General features: G+C 42.2%; 1 protein-coding gene and 1 pseudogene across 2 annotated transcripts; one reads left to right on the top strand and one right to left on the bottom strand.

Annotated features, from left to right (window-relative positions):
• Nucleotides 1–3055: 3055 nt before the first annotated feature.
• Nucleotides 3056–4291, top strand: LOC146675336 (uncharacterized). Its single transcript, XM_085402505.1, has one exon. The coding sequence runs from the start codon at nucleotides 3056–3058 to the stop codon at nucleotides 4289–4291; it is 1236 nt and encodes a 411-aa protein (XP_085258631.1).
• An 8692-nt stretch (nucleotides 4292–12983) lies between these two features.
• Nucleotides 12984–19273, bottom strand: LOC146675337 (neuroligin-2-like; annotated as a pseudogene). The gene is made up of 4 exons (XR_014910352.1): nucleotides 19109–19273; nucleotides 15470–15623; nucleotides 14326–14692; nucleotides 12984–14023 (listed from the first exon to the last, which is right to left on the bottom strand). The product of XR_014910352.1 is annotated as a neuroligin-2-like (transcript).

Genomic DNA, 19273 nt, shown 5'->3' on the forward strand with positions numbered 1-19273 from the left:
GGTCAGACAGGAGCAGCATCAGTCTCTGCTCTGTTTTGTTAATAACGTAGAAAAATAATTTTGTACAATCAAGCTACATCGACGGACGCTTTACCTCACGTACCCTAAAATGAAAAAGTAGTGACAGTAAGATGGAGGCTGCACATGACACCATGACTGAGTTCACAGCTGTTGCTTTGATTCTAACGTTTAAGACTTTTGGCATCGACTCCGTTTTAATAAATGAGTGCTGGGAGGCGTCGTTTGACTTCAGGAGCTCCTGCGATGCTCTTACTCTGCGGGAGAAAACCAAAAACCAAAAGTAGCAAACATGGAGCGATATGACTCGTTTAGATTTTGGGAAACGTGCATCGACAGGTACAGTGTCCTTTTCCCCGCGTCTTTAAAGCTGCCAACTCTGCCTCAGCTTTCATACGAACAGATGAAGTTGAAGATCTTGAAGAAGTTTTGTGGCTTTCAACATTTGAAACTGCAAGAAACTCCATTCCGGGTTTCTCTGAGGCGTGGGCTTTCATCATCAGAGTTCATCCTTTAACCTATAACAATTAAAATATTCTCAAGTATGATCAACGGTTAATTACAGCACCGGCCGGAGTACCGGGAGCAGTTTGGAAGAACAAAAAGACGCGGAGACTGTTCTAAATTGTCATCCCAAACTAACTCAAAGTTTATTCTTTGTGCAGCAGTTTTTATAGGCAGACAACAAGTTTCAGTTCAGACCCTGCCCACTGGGTGGGGTGGTGTCCTTCGACAGTTGGAATCCTTTGTTCAGCTAGGGCAATAAAGATGCACTCACAAGGCCTATAAATCTTATACAGAGGTCTCCTACATCCGTGAGTTCTGACACAACCCAGATGGTCTTCACATAAACATCTTCTGCAAGGGAGTGATAAGTAAAAGAGTGATTTGTTGGTGTTTTCCCTCCAACCTTAGTATCTACTTTCACACCATAAAATCTTCAGTTGACACAGCAAGAGGAGATGAGGTTAAAACAAAGGGCATTGCAGAAACAGGGTCCTTTGTATAATATCATCAAAAACAATACTCAGTAAATGCTACCATGGTATCAAAATATCACAACAGAAACACTATCACTTGGCTTGATATCATCCTCCACTTCTGTCTCAGTATTTGATGCAACATTGTTTTCCAATAAATTGATTTGCTTTGGACAAACAGCAGGATTTTGTTCTCTTTGATTTATCCAGTTCTGAATTTCATTTAAAAACACATTTGTGTATTTCATGATACTTGAAAAGCATTCCTCTTGTTTTATTACTTCCTCTAGCACCAAAGACAACACCTCAACATGTGAACTTGAAGCCTTTTCGCACAGTGCCTTTAAATCCACCAAATACTGCTTAATTTGAGAAAGATTTTCATTGTGTTGCATGAGCGCTTTCATTTTTTGTATTAGTCCTTTCATTTTATTAACATATATTTTGCATTCATTTTGTGATTTTTCGATTTTATTCAACAATGCCTTTCCAGTCATTTTTCTTTCTCTCTTTCCCCCCAAATCATTAGAGGAACAATCATCATCACCTGTTTGACTCATGATTTTCCCGTTTGTTTGTTCGATTTTTTATTTATTTATTTATTTTAATCTTCAGTGATCATCCATTAAAACATATATCCACTGGAAGCCACAATAGACTTTGACCATAAAATCCTTTCAACGTAACGGCACTTTAATTGTCCATTTGAACATCATCCAAGCAGCATAATTAATAAGACGCAGCGCAGTCATCAATCCAAGAGCGCAGCCAAAAACATTGCACATTTAACCAACATTCATTCCATTCAGTGTCTCCTCTTAAAACATCTCAGCGCTAATGCAATGTCGCTTCCTTTTCCACAACCAGACATGCACAGGTATTCTTACCTGCGCTCCTCAGAATTGCGTCAGGTGTGTCGGTGCTGCTGGGCTCACTCATTCAGATGCGCTGCACTTACTTGGCGTCTTTCAGGTTCCTTGATCTGATTTCTTTGATCCTGCTTGTGGCTGGCTTCTCCAGAATGCCGTTTTTTGTTGACTAAAGATGTAGCGACTTCCACAGTCGCTAGAGGCCGGGGATGGAGCCTGCCTATTTGCCTGACGCGCTGTCAACTTTACGCAATAATGCGAGAGGTGGAACTGTTTGCTTGTTTATTAAAGTGCTTTGAGAGTTTACAGAGTAATGTCATCGGCTCCTGATTCAGACTCTTAATGGGGACATTTCATTTTCCAGCAGGAAGCTTTTTGTTATAGCCTTTAGATCAGGGGTCGGCAACCTGCGGCTCCGGAGCCTCATGCGGCTCTTTAGTCCTTATAGTGCGGCTCTGCGTGGTTTGGGAAAATAAATTAGTATTTAGCTGAAGTGTATTTTATTTATGCCAGTTCTTTTTTTTTTTTACTTGTAGTTCTAAATTGGAAGATTATTGTGATTTTGCAATATACAAATAAAATTATATTTTGTTATTTTTTCATCGCTCAAAATAAGCATCACACTCGCGGAAGCCGGTGTACCCGGCGAAACGCCGTGCATTTATCGAGCCTTTCAACCCCAGATAGGCCAATTATGGCTCTTTGGGTCTTAAAGGTTGCTGACCCCTGCTTTAGATGAACAGAGTTTTTTAATTAAATACATACTCTTTAATAAATGTTCTCTTTTATAAAAAGTAGGATAATTAAAAAAACTTTTATTATACCTCTATTAGAAAAAAAACTGTCTTGTTTTCTGTTGTCTGTTATGTAATATTAGGGATGTTTGTGACAATTAATTTCTTCATCGGCTGGACTAACCAATAGTCCACAACTAGGAAACAATGAAATTTTAAGTTAAGTTTGAAAACAGTTTAAAAAAAAACACCCCATTCCAAAACGTCTTGTGACAATCTCATTGGAGTGATGATGTCATAGAACGTCATAAGTCCTTTGATGTTTTTCCTTAAATAGGGGTGAGAAACAGCAAGTTTTAGTTCGTTTCAGCAGCATCTGTGTTTGCAGCATACAAAACGTTCACCACAGAAACATTTGGAAAGCTCTTCAAAGTCATCGTATAGAAACTCCAACATGTTTCCAAGAAAAAAACAACCAATTCAAAAAGATTACGCCGCCTCTCCTTCCTGGAGTGGCCGGCCGATTTCCCCAAATGGCGTCTCATCCTCCCAAAGGGCATTAGAGGAGAGTAGGAAGGAAAACTACCTTCTCCAGAAAAAAATGCAACAAATTGAAGAAGAAAAACTTCAACTGGAGGACAAGTGTAGACGAATGGAAGCCCAAAATAAAGAGCTGGAAGAAAGACAACAGCGCCAGCCGGACATAAACATTATTAATGAGGGCTGGGGAATCAAGTTTGCTCAGGCCCGAGAGCAGATTGTGCACCTCAATAAAGAAAACAGGCAAAAGCGCGCAGAACTAAAAGAAATGACCAACCAGCTCCAAGACAAGAAAACGATGACTGATAAGATACAACGGGATCTCCAATACATGGACCGAAAAAATCGGCTCCTCCAAAGACAGCTCCATGAAGCTGTGGAAGAAAAGAATAAATTCCTCCAACAGAAGGAAGAGCAGGACAAAAAGCAACAAGACATGCAGCACAAACTGAAGAGCATGCAGGAAAAATACCGCATGCTGAAAGAAAGCCTGGATGAAACACTGCGCCAAAATAAAGACCTTCTTCAACAGAAAGAGCAACAGCAGGAAAGACTGAAAGAAGGAAAACGCATCGTCCAGGACTTTCAGTCTAAAAATCTAAAACTGCAAGAGTTTTGTAATCAGCTGGAGGACAAAGCAACTAAAGTGGAAGAAGAAAGGGACAAACTGGAGAAACGGTGCTCACAGATGCAGAAAAGGATCGATCAGATAGCGAGAAACAACTCCGAGCTCGTTAAGGGGCGTTTGGTGGAATTCAATAACTTGAAGAGTGAACACACTCAAATGCAGTCACAAAAACAACAAGAAGACAAAATACATGAAGACAAAAATCAAGAAATCAAGAAAAGAAAGAAGCAGTTAAAAGACAAGCACAAAGAGGTCCAACAGAGAAATGCAGACATGCACAAGGACAAGCTGATACAGGAGGCAACATCCAAACAACTCAAAGACAAGCTTGAAGAACAACAAGCAGCATTGGAAGAGGTGGAACAAAGATGTGAGAAACTTGAAGAAAAAAAACGCAGAAACCATCGACGAGCTGAGAAATCTCATCGTGGAGAAAAAAGCGCTCGTGGAAAAGTGCATGAAAAAAAAGAAAAAATGGTTCCACTTGTTCCAGAGGAGAGACGCTACTGCTTCCTCACCTGATGTAGCCTCGTCTTGCTCCACCTCTGTTAACCCCCCCAACCAGTCCCGGCAGTTGACTGTCCCCTCCTGAGCCTGGTTCTGCCGGAGGTTTCTGCCCGTTTAAAGGCAGTTTTTCCTCCCCACTGTCGCCAAGTGCTTGCTCAGAGGGGATTGTTGGGGTTTTCTCTCCTAACTTCTTTCCTTATTTCTTCATTTTACCTTTTTTCTTCATTTACTTGTTTAACTTCTTTCATTATTACTTCATTTTACCTTTTTTCTTCATTTACTTGTTTAACTTCTTTCATTATTACTTCATTTTACCTTGTTTCTTCATTTACTTGTTTAACTTCTTTCATTATTACTTCATTTTACCTTGTTTCTTCATTTACTTGTTTAACTTCTTTCATTATTACTTCATTTTACCTTGTTTCTTCATTTACTTGTTTAACTCCTTTCATTATTACTTCATTTTACCTTGTTTCTTCATTTACTTGTTTAACTTCTTTCATTATTTCTTCATTTTACCTTTTTTCTTCATTTACTTGTTTAACTTCTTTCATTATTACTTCATTTTACCTTTTTTCTTCATTTACTTGTTTAACTTCTTTCATTATTACTTCATTTTACCTTGTTTCTTCATTTACTTGTTTAACTTCTTTCATTATTACTTCATTTTACCTTGTTTCTTCATTTACTTGTTTAACTCCTTTCATTATTACTTCATTTTACCTTGTTTCTTCATTTACTTGTTTAACTTCTTTCATTATTACTTCATTTTACCTTGTTTCTTCATTTACTTGTTTAACTTCTTTCATTATTTCTTCATTTTGCCTTGTTTCTTCATTTACTTGTTTAACTTCTTTCATTATTACTTCATTTTACCTTTTTTCTTCATTTACTTGTTTAACTTCTTTCATTATTACTTCATTTTACCTTGTTTCTTCATTTACTTGTTTAACTTCTTTCATTATTACTTCATTTTACCTTGTTTCTTCATTTACTTGTTTAACTTCTTTCATTATTACTTCATTTTACCTTGTTTCTTCATTTACTTGTTTAACTCCTTTCATTATTACTTCATTTTACCTTGTTTCTTCATTTACTTGTTTAACTTCTTTCATTATTACTTCATTTTACCTTGTTTCTTCATTTACTTGTTTAACTTCTTTCATTATTACTTCATTTTACCTTGTTTCTTCTTTTACTTGTTTAACTTCTTTCATTATTACTTCATTTTACCTTGTTTCTTCCTTTACTTGCTTGTTATTCTTATCTAAATAATAAACCAATGAAATTTATCCTTTGAGTATTTTTCATCTCATCTTTACAGAATCTTTCCAAAACATTTTCAAACATTCAGATCTGTCTTTTATTTTCTTCTTGAAACCTCATAAATGGTGAACTAAAAACCCGGATTATGGTTTGAAACATAGTTTCAGCTGAAACTGGCATAACATGCTGTGTGTGTGTGTGTGTGTGTGTGTGTGTGTGTGTGTGTGTGTGTGTGTGTGTGTGTGTGTGTGTGTGTGTGTGTGTGTGGAGAGAGAGAGAGCTCACAAAACTAGGTGGTGTTCTTCATTGTAATAGGAAAGGTAACATGGGTCCCCACCGTTTCTCAAAGACTTGTTTCTGTAGTCTGAGTATGTAATTTGTTCCATCAGACAGACATGGATCCATAGATTATATCTGGTTTTAACCATCTGATAGTTATGCATTTTAGGGCTGCAGTGAGTCATATATTTAGCAGGTAAATTTTGGCTTTGCAGTCAATATGTTCTGCAATCCTTCCCAACACTGCTACTGTAGGACTTAGTGGAATATTTACCTTGGAAAATGTCTTTGAGAGCATCAAATATCTGCCTCCAGAATACACAGAGTTTAAGGCAGAGCCACAATATATGAGTGTGGTTGGCAGAGTGTGTCCCACAGTTCCTCCAGCATGAACTCAGATGTGTTGGACCCATCTTAGCAGTTATTTCTGGTGTTCTGTAGAATCTGGTACATTAACGCCCCCTTTATTTTGGGCAAGTGCAGGGTTTTGAGTCTAATTCTAGGCCGCTGTTTAGCCTACATGAAGTTAGAAATTCTTCAATACAGCTTGGACTCTCCACCATTTGACCCTTAGAACTGAAGAAGCTTCTCGGATGAGAGGTGAAACGTCTTCAAGTAACTCAAAGAAGTCCAGACGCTTTTCTTAGCAAGCTCCTTAGACTACGATGACCTGGATGACTGAGAACCTTCACAGACTTCTCCACACTTTAAATGCGCTCTAATGATGGGAACGTGTGGTAACATTTAGTCTTAACTGAAATAACATATTGCATCTATAAATGGGATTAAAATGTTTACCAAAGACTAACGTTTTTCATTCAGAACAAACAGCATATTTCAGGTTAGGGCTGCACAACTAGTCTGTCCAATATTAAAGTGACAGTTGTTTGTCACAATTATTCACAGATTGTTGTGGCAAAATGTGTTTTGATTGCACTGTCATGTCAGAATACTGCTTCCACCTTTACTTTGTGCTACACTCATGTTAATTAATCTTCATAAATTAATGTTTGCAAACACAAAATATAAAGTTTTCCACTCTGCTATTTGTACCTGCACAATAGATGTGAATAAAACTCAAACCTATACGAGCTCCTTCTCTGTTTCCCTGCAACATTTTGTATAGATCTAACTTTTTGCCACATAAATAACCTTCTGATGTGTTTACAGAAAATGTATTTGATAGTAGCTTATTTTGTAACTTTTAGTGGGCCTATGCAATGTTCCCTCTGCGCACGTGCGCAATTGCGCACTGCTGGCACAGTCTCTGCGCACAGAAATTCTGCGTTGCGCACCAAAAAAAATCTAACCTGAATTGAAATTAAAATTAATACTTTAACAATTCTGTTTTGCAGTGTTGGTCAGTAAGTGACTGGCTGCTCCCATATGGGAACGATGCCACCTTATCCCATAGTCCAGCCAATAATGCGTGTATGCGCAGCCAATCAACGTTGTTGGCAGGCTATGACAGCGTCCTTATGTGCCGACACCAGTGTTTTAGCTGGCAAAGCGGCGTGGCTGATGTGGAGTGAAGCCATGTTAATGACAACGTGTACAACCATTGGAGATGTGAGCAGGACAGACGGAACAATTGACGGAAAAATTGGGGACTTTACACCAGTTTTTAAATTGTGTTGATAGACCACGTAAAACCAGAGTTGTGATAAAAACATCTGCAATGTTTTGTTTTCTTTCTGAATACTATCGTTGTTTATATTTACTGCAGGAAGAAACGGTAAAAACGGCGTTTTATAAGGAAAACACTCGAAAGCGCTCTCCACCTGTGAGCAAAAACAAACCCCACCCCCCTCTGCCTTTCCTATTCGTCCAAAAAAGTACCATGTCGACCAATCAAAGAATGATATGGCAACGTGGCGTCTAGTTGTTAAGAAACGGGGGGAAGTTTTAGGAGTGATGGCGGTGCTTTGAGATGTGAGAGATTTGCAACGTTTAGCGCAAATCTTGTGTAGTTAGTGTGTAGTGTAGTCAATAGTTTTGTTGTGTGTGTCAGAACAATGAGGCGACTGCTGAATGTTACAGGTGTTACAGGAGTGATGCATCTCCTGCTGTCAGGCCTGCAGGTATCAGGCTGTTGTTCTTTTCCTTTATCTCATAGTGGACAGAAATTATTTTTTGGAGGGGAACAAATAATTTGTGTGGCATCAGATTTGATGCAGAACAGCTGATTGTTCTGTAAATAGTTTGAAATGTTTATTTAAAAACGCCTTGGCTGCATTTAAAAAAATAGCTGCAAAAAACTTTGTTTGCCAAACTGAGTTACTTTTTTGAAGAAGTAACTATATAATTAATTGCTCAGCATTGGTCATTATTTACTATATTTTGTAGACAGAGAGTTACAGGACTCTCTCCCAGACCACAGACTCATGATACAAGTCAGAGCTGTATAAAAGAAAAAAGAAAGTTGTGTTTTCGAAATTGGAGTTCAAGTTATTTTTACTTCCAATAGTGTTAACATACTGCACAGGTCATGAACAAGATTTTTTTTTACATTTTCATGGTAAGTGGGCTAAAGCAGTTAATTAAAAGTAGTCTAACATAAATATAAATGCTGTAATTTGATTCTTTTAATAAACCATGTAACTTGGATGGATTCGATGCCGGCGTGACCACAGTGCACACGTCTGATGTCGCTCATTGGTCCAAGGGATCGCTCAGGGAGTTTGTGTGTTCGCTCAGACACGTGAAAAATTAGAGGGAACATTGGGCCTCTGACATTCAGTACCCAGTTATTAAAATGTTAAGTGTAAATCATCCCCAGCCCACAATAGCAGCTGAATTTACTACGATTTCAGATCTTTTTACATGTCAATAAGAAACCACCGATGTGTAAAACAGGCTGACAACAGAATGACGTAAACCACACTGCTGCAACTGTGCAGCTCTCAGGTTTGATCTATTGTTTCTCTCTGTTTTTATGACATTTTTCACTGTGGATTACAACAACATCAACATTAGAAAATGAAATACATTTATAGTAGGTGATCATTAATCACTATTATTGGCACTATTAAAGGGCTCCAAAAATCAAACTTTGCTTAGGGCACCACGGAGGGCCAACCCTTTTTACACTTCAACAATTGTACACAAAATACAATCATCCATCCTTCTATCTATTTATGTTCTTCCGCTTATATAATTCAGCATCACAGGGAAGCTGGATCCCAGTTGTTTTTCACAGAGGGCCAAGCAGTGGAGGGAGCTGCCGACCTCCCAGCAATACATGTAAAAGCTTTATTTTACACTGACTCTGGTCATCTTTATCTATCATAAAAATGTTCTTCATGATCTGAAACACGTAAGTGTGGCAAATATGCAAACAGCTAAGAAATCAGGATGGGCTAAATCGTTTCTTACTGCACTTCTGTTAGGCGACTGAATAAAAACACAAAGTCAGCAGTCTGGCTATGAATGTCTTTAATGTTTCCCAGATCAGAATCACAGCATACAGTGTATAATAACTTCTAAAGTAAACAGAAATATCATCACCTCATTTATTTATATAATTTTACTTTACTTTTTTTAATAATCATCTTTTTTTATTCCATTATTTAACATTTTTCTTCATCTCAAGTCTCGAGTTTCTGAGTTCAACAAAGAAAGTAGAAACAAGACAACAGGTGCAGATTTGCAATGGACACCAAGCTGAGGGTTTCTCTGTGGGTGTCACTGTCTCTGTGCAAGTTTGACACTGTGGACGTGACACAGGATCATCCAATCATGAAGTTTTGCTTTGCTGACAGTTTTTGAGTGTTGGAATAAAATAAATCCAGCAGTTATACCACAGAAAGGACAAAGTGTGGCTCTAACAGCTGTTGAACACACACAGACTGTGATGTTCTCCACACGTCACCCATCGCTCTGCACTTTTCCAGCATCCAACTGTTTTTCTGCTACATAACATCACTGCAGGAGAAAAACAACGGACAGACAGACAGACAGCACAGTGTGACACGAGCAGGTCAGACCACCTGTGTGATCTCATGAGTCTGTGAGGATATGAGGCATCTTATGGTATCAAAGCCCTGGAGTCTGTCAAACATGGCTACATGTAAACACTGCTACATGTTAGGTGAGCTAACATTTAACTGACTGCACTTTTTTCAGTCTCAGTTTAGGTCATTTATGTCCTTACTGCGAATCACTGAAAGGCAAAGCTGGCTTTTATCGCTCTGATGTTACGCACATCATGCAGCACAGATTCATCTCTGATCACAAGACTCATTTTTCAAAATAAAAGCGAGCTAAGGCTTGAAAAGAGGACGACGATTTTATGACAATCGCAGAGAAAAGAGCAACGAAAGGATTTAAAACTTGATGAAAATGTTTTTTCTCACTGAAAACTAGCAAATCCTAATAAACAGCATGACTGGCCCTCTGCTGTGAGGGGGCTTCAGTGGAGATGACTTCTGCTACAGCGACCTTCCTGCTACAGGATGGTCACATGATAACGATCAACGTTATGACAAAAATAAAATAAATGTTGAAGAAACAAAGACAAAACTGATCGGTGGTGAGGATGAACTCATTTGAAACCTCAAGCTAACGGCCATTTTTTTCTTCTCATTACAAACTGCACAAAATAAGCATATCATTCATTCACTCCAAAAAACCCCAAAAAAACAAAACATAAAATAAACAAGAAACTTAATATTTACAAATATTTTGTCTGTTTTTTTTCTTACACTTAAAAATGTACAGTTCTGATCTTCCAGATGTTTCGTCTCCATCCGTCTCCCAGTTTGGTATTTTCTTCTCTGTCCAGTGACCTCAGAGTGAGCGCTGAATGTGCCACAATGGCGCCCTCTAGTGTTAGCTTATAAAACCGACAAGGAGAAAGAACAGAGCCGAATGAAAGGACTCGTTTGTGTTCTCTCCTCTGCTGTAGCTGTGTGGTGCTGAGGTTAACTACACAACCCCTCGCCGCCTCCTTATACACAGGAGTGAGTACAAAAGGGTTCGTACGGACGCATCAGCCGGCCGTCCTTCTGCTCGACACTGTTAGCTGAAAGATGATCGGATCATCCTCTGTCCTGTATTTAAGGCTGAGAGTCTTTGTCCAGTCTCTTTTCCACAGCTACTGTCCACAGCACTGATCCACCTGCAGCACAGCCCCAGTCAGTTGTTTTATGATTTACATTGTGCACGTTTCCCTTCCAGTGAGCTTACAAAACCTCTGACAGGAGAAGTCAGGCATGTGTTTCCCCCACCTCCCCTTTTAGGCAGTAATAAAATAGAAAACAAACAATCAAACAGGCTAAAGCTAGAGCACAAGCAAAGACAGCACCGGTGACTAAGTTCTCCCATACTGGACGTACGCTACCACGTGGGCTCAAACAGCAGCACATCAGCTCAGTTTACATACTGTTGACATCTTCATCAGAGGATCAGCAGGGAGCGCTGCTGAGCTGCAGTCGTCTCCACCAGAGTGACGGAGCAGGAATCACAAACAGCACAAACCCACCGTGTTGTTTCCACCCTGTTCAGGAGATCTGAGCCCCCATCCCTTTTTTTCATGTTGCAGCTCTGCACTGCAGGCCCTGAACGCCTCCCGGTTACCCTCAGTGTGCTTAGAGTTTAATTTACAACCGACGAGCTCACAGATCATCTGCAGGCAGGTGAACGAACCCTTAATGTGAGGATAATAGCAGAGCTGACCTGAGGTCAGAAATGGTCAGGAACGGTGTCGACACAGTGAAGTCAGGTGTTTGGGAATTTGTCTGATTATCAGATTGGGGGGGTCGGTGTTAAATAACAAAGGTGGTGTAGGATGGAGAGAGGAGGAGGGAGGGAGCAGTGAGCAGTGATGATATGGAGGAAGGTGATTGGTTAAGCAGCAGGAAGGAGCTCATGCTGGAGTCTGAGTTTTTCCTGTTGGCCTTTTTCTGCTTTTTGTTTATTGTTGTCTGACGCGGGCCCGTCTACGCTTGAGTGATGCAGATGTGATATCACACTCACACAGCGACTGCCGCTCCTACACACACACACACACACACACACACACACACACACACACACACACATGTGCCAGACACAAGGGGGTCAGACAGGAGCAGCATCAGTCTCTGCTCTGTTTTGTTAATAACGTAGAAAAATAATTTTGTACAATCAAGCTACATCGACGGACGCTTTACCTCACGTACCCTAAAATGAAAAAGTAGTGACAGTAAGATGGAGGCTGCACATGACACCATGACTGAGTTCACAGCTGTTGCTTTGATTCTAACGTTTAAGACTTTTGGCATCGACTCCGTTTTAATAAATGAGTGCTGGGAGGCGTCGTTTGACTTCAGGAGCTCCTGCGATGCTCTTACTCTGCGGGAGAAAACCAAAAACCAAAAGTAGCAAACATGGAGCGATATGACTCGTTTAGATTTTGGGAAACGTGCATCGACAGGTACAGTGTCCTTTTCCCCGCGTCTTTAAAAATAATTCATGCATAGATCCCCCACTGAGAAAACCCTTTTATATACTTTCTCCTTTGTACACATTTTATATAGAACTATATATAATATCATTTCTCTATATCTATATTTTCAGAAAAATTATTTCCACACAATAAAAAACAACAATTAAACAAATGCTTCAAACAAAACAACAAAAGAAGAGAAGATGAAAGAAAGAAAAACACGACTGAGGCCAGTTTGGCACTTTGTCACGAGAACATGACAGAACTCTGTTAGTTGACGGTAAATAGCGATACTCTATTTTTCTTTCGTTTTTCTGCTCCCTCGATGAGAAATGAAACACAGCAGTACTTACTTGGCACCTAAAAATGCTGGTAGAATGAAAGATATGAGTGTTTTTATAGTTATATGTTTAGTGTACGCCTCCCCCCTCCAAACTGCTCAGCAGATCGGGAATTTTTAGAGAAGAGCAGGAGGGAGGCGTGTCAAATGAGAGGAAGAGAGCAGTAGTAAAACAGGGATGTAGAAAAGAGAAGCATAATGTGCACATAACACACAGGAGATGGAAAAAGAGATGACGCCAACGTAAAAAAGAGAAAAGCGAGGAGCGAGAGAGCATTCGTCCCTTTGACAAATGTTGGAGGTCTTGAGCCTGGAAACAGCAGACCGTCTGTGAAAACAGTATCTTTGAAAGATCTGAGTCACCCACCCCACCCCCACCCCAAACTGCTCATCTGCTGCTGTACACTTCAGTTGCACCTCCACATGCCACCAGTGGAGGGAGCTGCCAAGTTTTACAGCACATGACGCAGCAGGTGTAGTTGCTTTTGGAGAAAGAAGAGAATAAGAGGACAGAACGAAGGCCCACGTCGAGAGGCCTCCCTTCCAGAGCGGTAGCAGAGCCAGTGTTCCTGGTCCCTAGGTGGCGCTGTGTCGGGCCTGTCCCTACTATACCCTGGTGGTGGAGTGGGGGTGGGGCAGGGTGTTGTTGTGGCCGGTGGAGGGGAATGTGTTGAAGGCGTGAAGAGGCTGCATGCTGGTGATGGTGCTGGGGATCATGGTGATGGTGTTTGGCGTCATCAGCGGCACGTCGTCGGGGGCGTGGCGCAGCGCCAGGGTGTAGTCGGGAGGGCAGGCGGGCCGCAGGATGTCGTGGGGTCGCAGGGGCTCCATGTCGTGGTGAGCGTCGTGCTCCGAGTGCTTCATCTGCAGGGACATGATCTCCTCCTCCTGGCTGTGAGCCAGGTCGTTGGCGGGGCCGCCCCGCGGAGGGGACAGCCGGTGCCGGCGCATCTCGTGCCGCTTGTCACGCTTGTAGTAAAGGGCGGCGAAGGCCAGGATGTTGAGGAAGAGGAGCGATGCTCCAACTGCAACTGTCACGCTCAGTTCGGTGGAGTAGTCGTGGGTGTCTCCGGGAAAGAGGTCCTGGGGCGGGCGCTCTGAGCCCTCGTGCTCGGGATCTGACGGGAAGGTAGGGTAAGGATGACGAGTGGTTCGAGGAACGTTGTCTCTGGGCCTCGTGGTGCCGGGGTCACGACCTGCAGGGGAGCGCGTAGTGGTGGGAAAGAGCACGTCGTGCAGGCTGTGAAGATGAGGGACTAATTCCAGCCAAAAGGCCACTTTGTTAGCTCTGTAGTTGTCTCTGACACGAGGTTTCAAACCGATGTGAAGGTACTGCTTGTCCTTCGAGTTGAACTTGGTCTAGATGACCTCCTCGAAGCGGTTGGGCTTGGTATGAATGAACTTGGTGTCCTGAGGGACGGGCAGGTTGGGGTCCCTGGTGGAGCATAAAGGTTAAACGTTTCAGTTCAAAGTTATATTCAGTCTCCATTATAAGTAACATGTGGCATCAATACACTGAATACAGACAGGAGGCCCATTCTCTGTGCAACCTTTCAACTATCTAAGACCAACCGGCTGCTCTGGGATCTGGATGCTTTTGGTCAACCAGTATGTTCAATTCTTCAAAGCCACACGAGAATTAAACTAGCAACCCAGATTCAAGTATTCAAGATGACTAGAAGGCTGTCAGAGAACATACAGTAACGTGTACAGTTTACACTACGACATGAGGCCTACCCAGTCTTTGCGAAGTTAGTCCAGTAAGTCATGACCACAGCGCTCAGCATCACATCGTTCTTGGAGAAGTTGCACGGGAACAGGTCCGTGGCACCGATCATCGGTACGCCGAACACGTAAGTTATCTCGTCTCCGTGCGCGGCGTCGGCCCACTCGGGCCGCGTCTCCGTCTGGCAGTGGTGGTAGAACGTGTAAAAGTAAACTGGGGACTGAAACTCAGCATGGAGTTTGGCAGTGGCCACAGCTGGTGCCACCCACTGGTGGTCCGTAAACAGGGCCAACAGAGTCTTCCGCCGCATGTCGCCGTTGTCCCTGTCCGCCCAGTCTGTGTACATGAACTTAATGGTCTCCCTCAGGATGTCTTTGCCTGGTGAAGAAGCACAGGAGGAGACAAAAGGAGGGGGAAGAAAGATAAAAGTGAAAAACTGCTAAGAGTAAAGTAACAGCAGTGCAAGACATTTTTTAAGAGATCGGTCTGATGAAAAGATATGAAACCAAAGCAAATGTTGGTGAGATGAACCAAGAGCCAGGAAGCGAGTGAGAAATCTAGAGAGGAAAAAAAAAAGTCTTTCAGATAACAGAACGAGTGACAGGCACAGAGAGGAAGCATGACTGCATTATCCAAACATGTCTGTACTGTGACTGTGGTCCGGCTGTGAGGGGTTCGCAGGCCGATCTGTCAGAAACACAGACACTGAGACTGGGAGCCGACTACCTGGGGGATGATAGCATTACTGCCCACAGAGCCTCAAAGGTTAAGGCGTGATGTGGATGAGTGGCTCTCTTTAGCACGCTTGTCTTGTTTGATGCACTTCACTGGGCTCACATGTTACTGATTCCATTCTTTACTCGCATGTTTTAAACGCTTAAAGCACTTTCACAGGTTTTTATATTCTTTTGAAAATTCATGTGAACTCAAGCTGTCAGAACTGTAATGTAAGCTTTGATAATTGTCCACATTTGTCATTTTGATGATTATCCGTTTATTTTAATGAATACAGCAAACAGAAAAAAACTAACAGATCAACAAACGCGGCTCCTAATAAGACAAAACCTGATGATGCTGCAAAATGCAGTTAAGTGAGAGGAGGCTGTAAAATAGAATAACTGAAAAAGTGGCAGTGTACAGAGGTGGCGTCCTCACCCTCTGGGTATCCGTAGAGGTTGTCAACAAAGTTGGAGATGGTGTAGTCGAACGCCGCAGCTGAGATGCCGTCGTTGTCCTCACTGTCGTCCACAAACTTCAGCCCCTCTCCCTGGTTCACTCCTATCAGGATGTCATAGTTTAGGAACTCCCCCTGGTGGAGAAAATGAGGAAGAACATGCTGAGTGCTGGAACAGAGCCTGTGTGCATCACAAGTCTATAACAGGAAGTGCGGCTGAAACACAGCTTTGTGAATTGGCAGCATTTCATTTCCCAGTAAACAAAATAAAGATTAGCTGTTGCCATGAAAGTCCTGCTATAAACTGTAATAATAACTGTAAGCACTTTTTAAGCACATTCAAGGTCGATTTTCAAGCTTTTCCAGCACATTACCAAAAACAGATGAAAGCATGTTTCACTTTCACTAACAGAGGCGAGGCTGCCGGATACTGATGCCACCAGGCCCTCTGACCACCACCAGTAGGCAACGGGTGAAGTGTCTTACCCAAGGACACAACGACCAAGACCGTCCAAGCCGGGGCTCAAACCAGCAACCTTCCGATTACAAGGCGAACCCCCAACTCTTGAGCCACGATCGCCCAGTGGGGACATTTCATTTTCCAGCAGGAAGCTTTTTGTTAAACCCTTTAGATCAGGGGTCAGCAACCGCACGCGGCTCTTTAGTCCTTATGGTGCGGCTCTGCGTGGTTTATGAAAATAAATTTTTTTTACTTGTAGTTCTAAATTGGAAGATTATTGTGATTTTGCAATATACAAATATACAAATAAAACACTGAAATTTTAAGTTAAGTTTGAAAACAGTTTAAAAAAAATAGGGCTTTGGAGTTGACATCACGCCGCAGTGCATTGTGGGATCACGGCGCCATGTCAGTAGGCCAGAAAGCAAAACAAGCACACAGTGTTGGAGTGTTGGATTCGGGACTGCCAGAACCATGCTCAAAATCAGCGCAAAAGACAAAGGGCTGTATCGCGACCGATTGTGCAAGACGCCAAGAGACGGTACTTTGAAAAAATTGTTACGGGCGCCAACCACTGTGACCTCGTTGTGTGGACACAGAGAGACCTTGCTGTGATTCGCGTCTTCCCTGCTGTGGATTTCTGGAAACCGCGCTTAAAGCAAGCACAAGACTTCTTTCGTAAAGTGTGCCTTCCTGAACTTGTTGGGAAATACTTCTCGAAACAACGTGCTGCTCTAAATAGCCTGTAATGTTTCATGTTGTGGTTAAAGATTGATGACAGCTGTGTGGTGCGATGTAAATAGTTTGCATTTCATTTTTATGTGATTAAGATAAGATAAGATAAGATAACTCTTTATTGTCATTGCACAGTCATACATAGTACAGTAGTACAATGAAATTGGAAAAACTGTCCTACGTCGGCACTACATATAACACAACACGACACGATATGACACATCACAACGTAACAAACAACACAACACAGTATATTAACTTAGTATAAAAAAGAAGAATAAGTGTATGTGTATTGCACACTGTTATTATTGCACATTAATTATTATTGCACCTTGTTATAAATATAAATATTATTGTTATCGTTTTAAACATTGTTACCTCCCCCTAAAAAGTCCAGGGAGGTATCCAGTCAGGTCAGCTATTTACATTGATCAGGGCTATTTCCCTGTTGTAAAAGCTGTCCTTGAGTCTATTTGTTCGGGACCTCAGCAGCCTGAACCTCCTGCCAGACGGCAGCAGCTTAAACACCCGGTGTCCTGGGTGTGTGCAGTCCCGTAGGATGCTGCGTGCCCTCTTGAGACAGCGAGTGCTGTACAGGTCCTTCAGGGAGGGAAGAGGATGTCCAATGATTTTTTGGGCCATGTTGATGACCCTCTGGAGTGCCTTTCTGTGTGCTGTGGTGCAGCTGGAGAACCACACACCGATGCAATATGTCAGCACACTTTCAATGGAGCAGCGGTAGAAGACGGTCAGCAGCTCCTTCTTCAGGTCCATTTTTCTGAGGATTCTCAGAAAGTGGAGACGCTGTTGGGCCTTCTTTAAGACCGCAGAGGTGTTAGAGCTCCATTGGAGGTCTGTGTCTATGTGCACACCCAGAAACTTGAAACTGGAGACCCTTTCCACGCACTCCCCGTTGATGCTGACAGGCTGCAGCTCGGACTTCCTCCTTCTGAAGTCAACTACCAGTTCTTTTGTTTTGGTGGTATTGAGGTCCAGGTTGTTATCTGCACACCAATCTGACAGCCTCTGAACTTCAGCTCTGTATGCAGTCTCATCTCCCCCTGAGATGAGCCCCACCACAGTGGTATCATCTGCAAACTTGATGACTGTGTTGTCTGGGTGGGAACTAACACAGTCATGTGTGTACAGAGTGTACAGTAGGGGACTCAGTACACAGCCTTGTGGAGAGCCGGTGTTGAGGCTGAGGGCTGAGGAAAGATGAGGCCCCACTCTAACTCTCTGTACACGGTCTGAGAGGAAGTCTCTGATCCAGCGGCAGGTGGTGGAAGGAAGTCCAATTTCCAGCAGTTTATCTATTAGTCTGTCCGGGAGTATCGTATTGAAAGCAGAGCTAAAGTCAACAAAGAGCAGCCTGGCGTAACGGCCCTGCACTTCCAGGTGAGAGATGGTGGTGTGGAGCGTTGTAGCAATGGCATCTTCAGTTGATCTGATTGCTGTGTACATGTGAATAGATCTATAATAAAGAAAAACAAACAAATATACTATTCTTTTTTGTTTTATTAAAACAACTTCACACAAAGTACAACTATTTACAATGTACTGTACATCCAAAAAAACAGCTTTAAGAATACTCAACAGGAGCAAGTGTCATTTGGCCCTGGTTTGACAACAACACTGGGGCACATATTAACAAAAACACAGCAAACCTTAACGATCTTATCAATCGTCACATGATAAGAGTAATCGGATTGGCATTGTAGTGTGTAACATTTTGAACTTGTTGCGCAAACTACCTGCTACTCGCTCAACATGAATTCTAAGGTGGGCACGTCGTAGCCTTTTGTGAAAGCTGGAATCTTGACCTGTGCACACATCATTCCTGCAGCATCTCTGATGTCAAAGCCTCTGTCAGCCAATACTACGTCCCCTGGTAACAGCTTTTGAAGAATGCCACATCTCTCTGTGATGTGTTTATCTGATGCACGACCCCCCCATCCCCTGGAAATGAAAGAAATAGCTCCATGGGGTGTAATCCCGATGAGGTATTTTATGGTGTGTGTACCCTTGTAATGAGAGTATGTTTGTGCGCGTGCCTTTAAATTAGATGGTCTTTCTGTTCGAATCTCAAAACAGTCAACAATGATGGCTACTCGTTTTCCAAAAGTTTCAGTAAACTGTGGAGGCATTGTCGCCTGCAGACAGTGCCTCTCAGGCCAGTGCACCAGTGCTCCTAAGCGGGCATACAAAACATCAATGGTATCGGTGAAGACAGAAGACAGTGTTTTGTGGGACACATCGAATAGATGAAAAGATGCTGGACTGGAAGATCAAGTCTCAGACGCATTAGTGTGAGTAAGAGCATTTGGAAACCTGTCAGTTTCTTTGATATTGGCAGGAAATCTTTGACAGTGTTGAAGAGGGACATTAAGACAGCATAACAATGTAGTCCAGTGTAATATCTTACTTTTTCGGTATCGTCCTTTAAGAAAGTTTCATTCAGCTCTGTCTTTTGCAACTGTGCTCGAAGCAGTCTGTTCTCCTCCAACAGCCGGTTTATTTCTGCTCTGCCCTGTTGACTGCACACACAATCCTTCGTCTGCCCTTCAGCTTCCGTGACGCTGTCACTCCA

The sequence above is a fragment of the Rhamphochromis longiceps genome, linkage group LG3, assembly GCF_057381845.1.
Source record: "Rhamphochromis longiceps isolate RC_006_pf linkage group LG3, R_longiceps_female_GT1.1, whole genome shotgun sequence".
Lineage (NCBI taxonomy): Eukaryota > Metazoa > Chordata > Actinopteri > Cichliformes > Cichlidae > Rhamphochromis > Rhamphochromis longiceps.

Excerpts from the sequence above, each read along its gene's own strand:
- LOC146675336 (XM_085402505.1), top strand. The coding sequence starts at position 3,056 with ATGTTTCCAAGAAAAAAACAACCAATTCAAAAAGATTACGCCGCCTCT.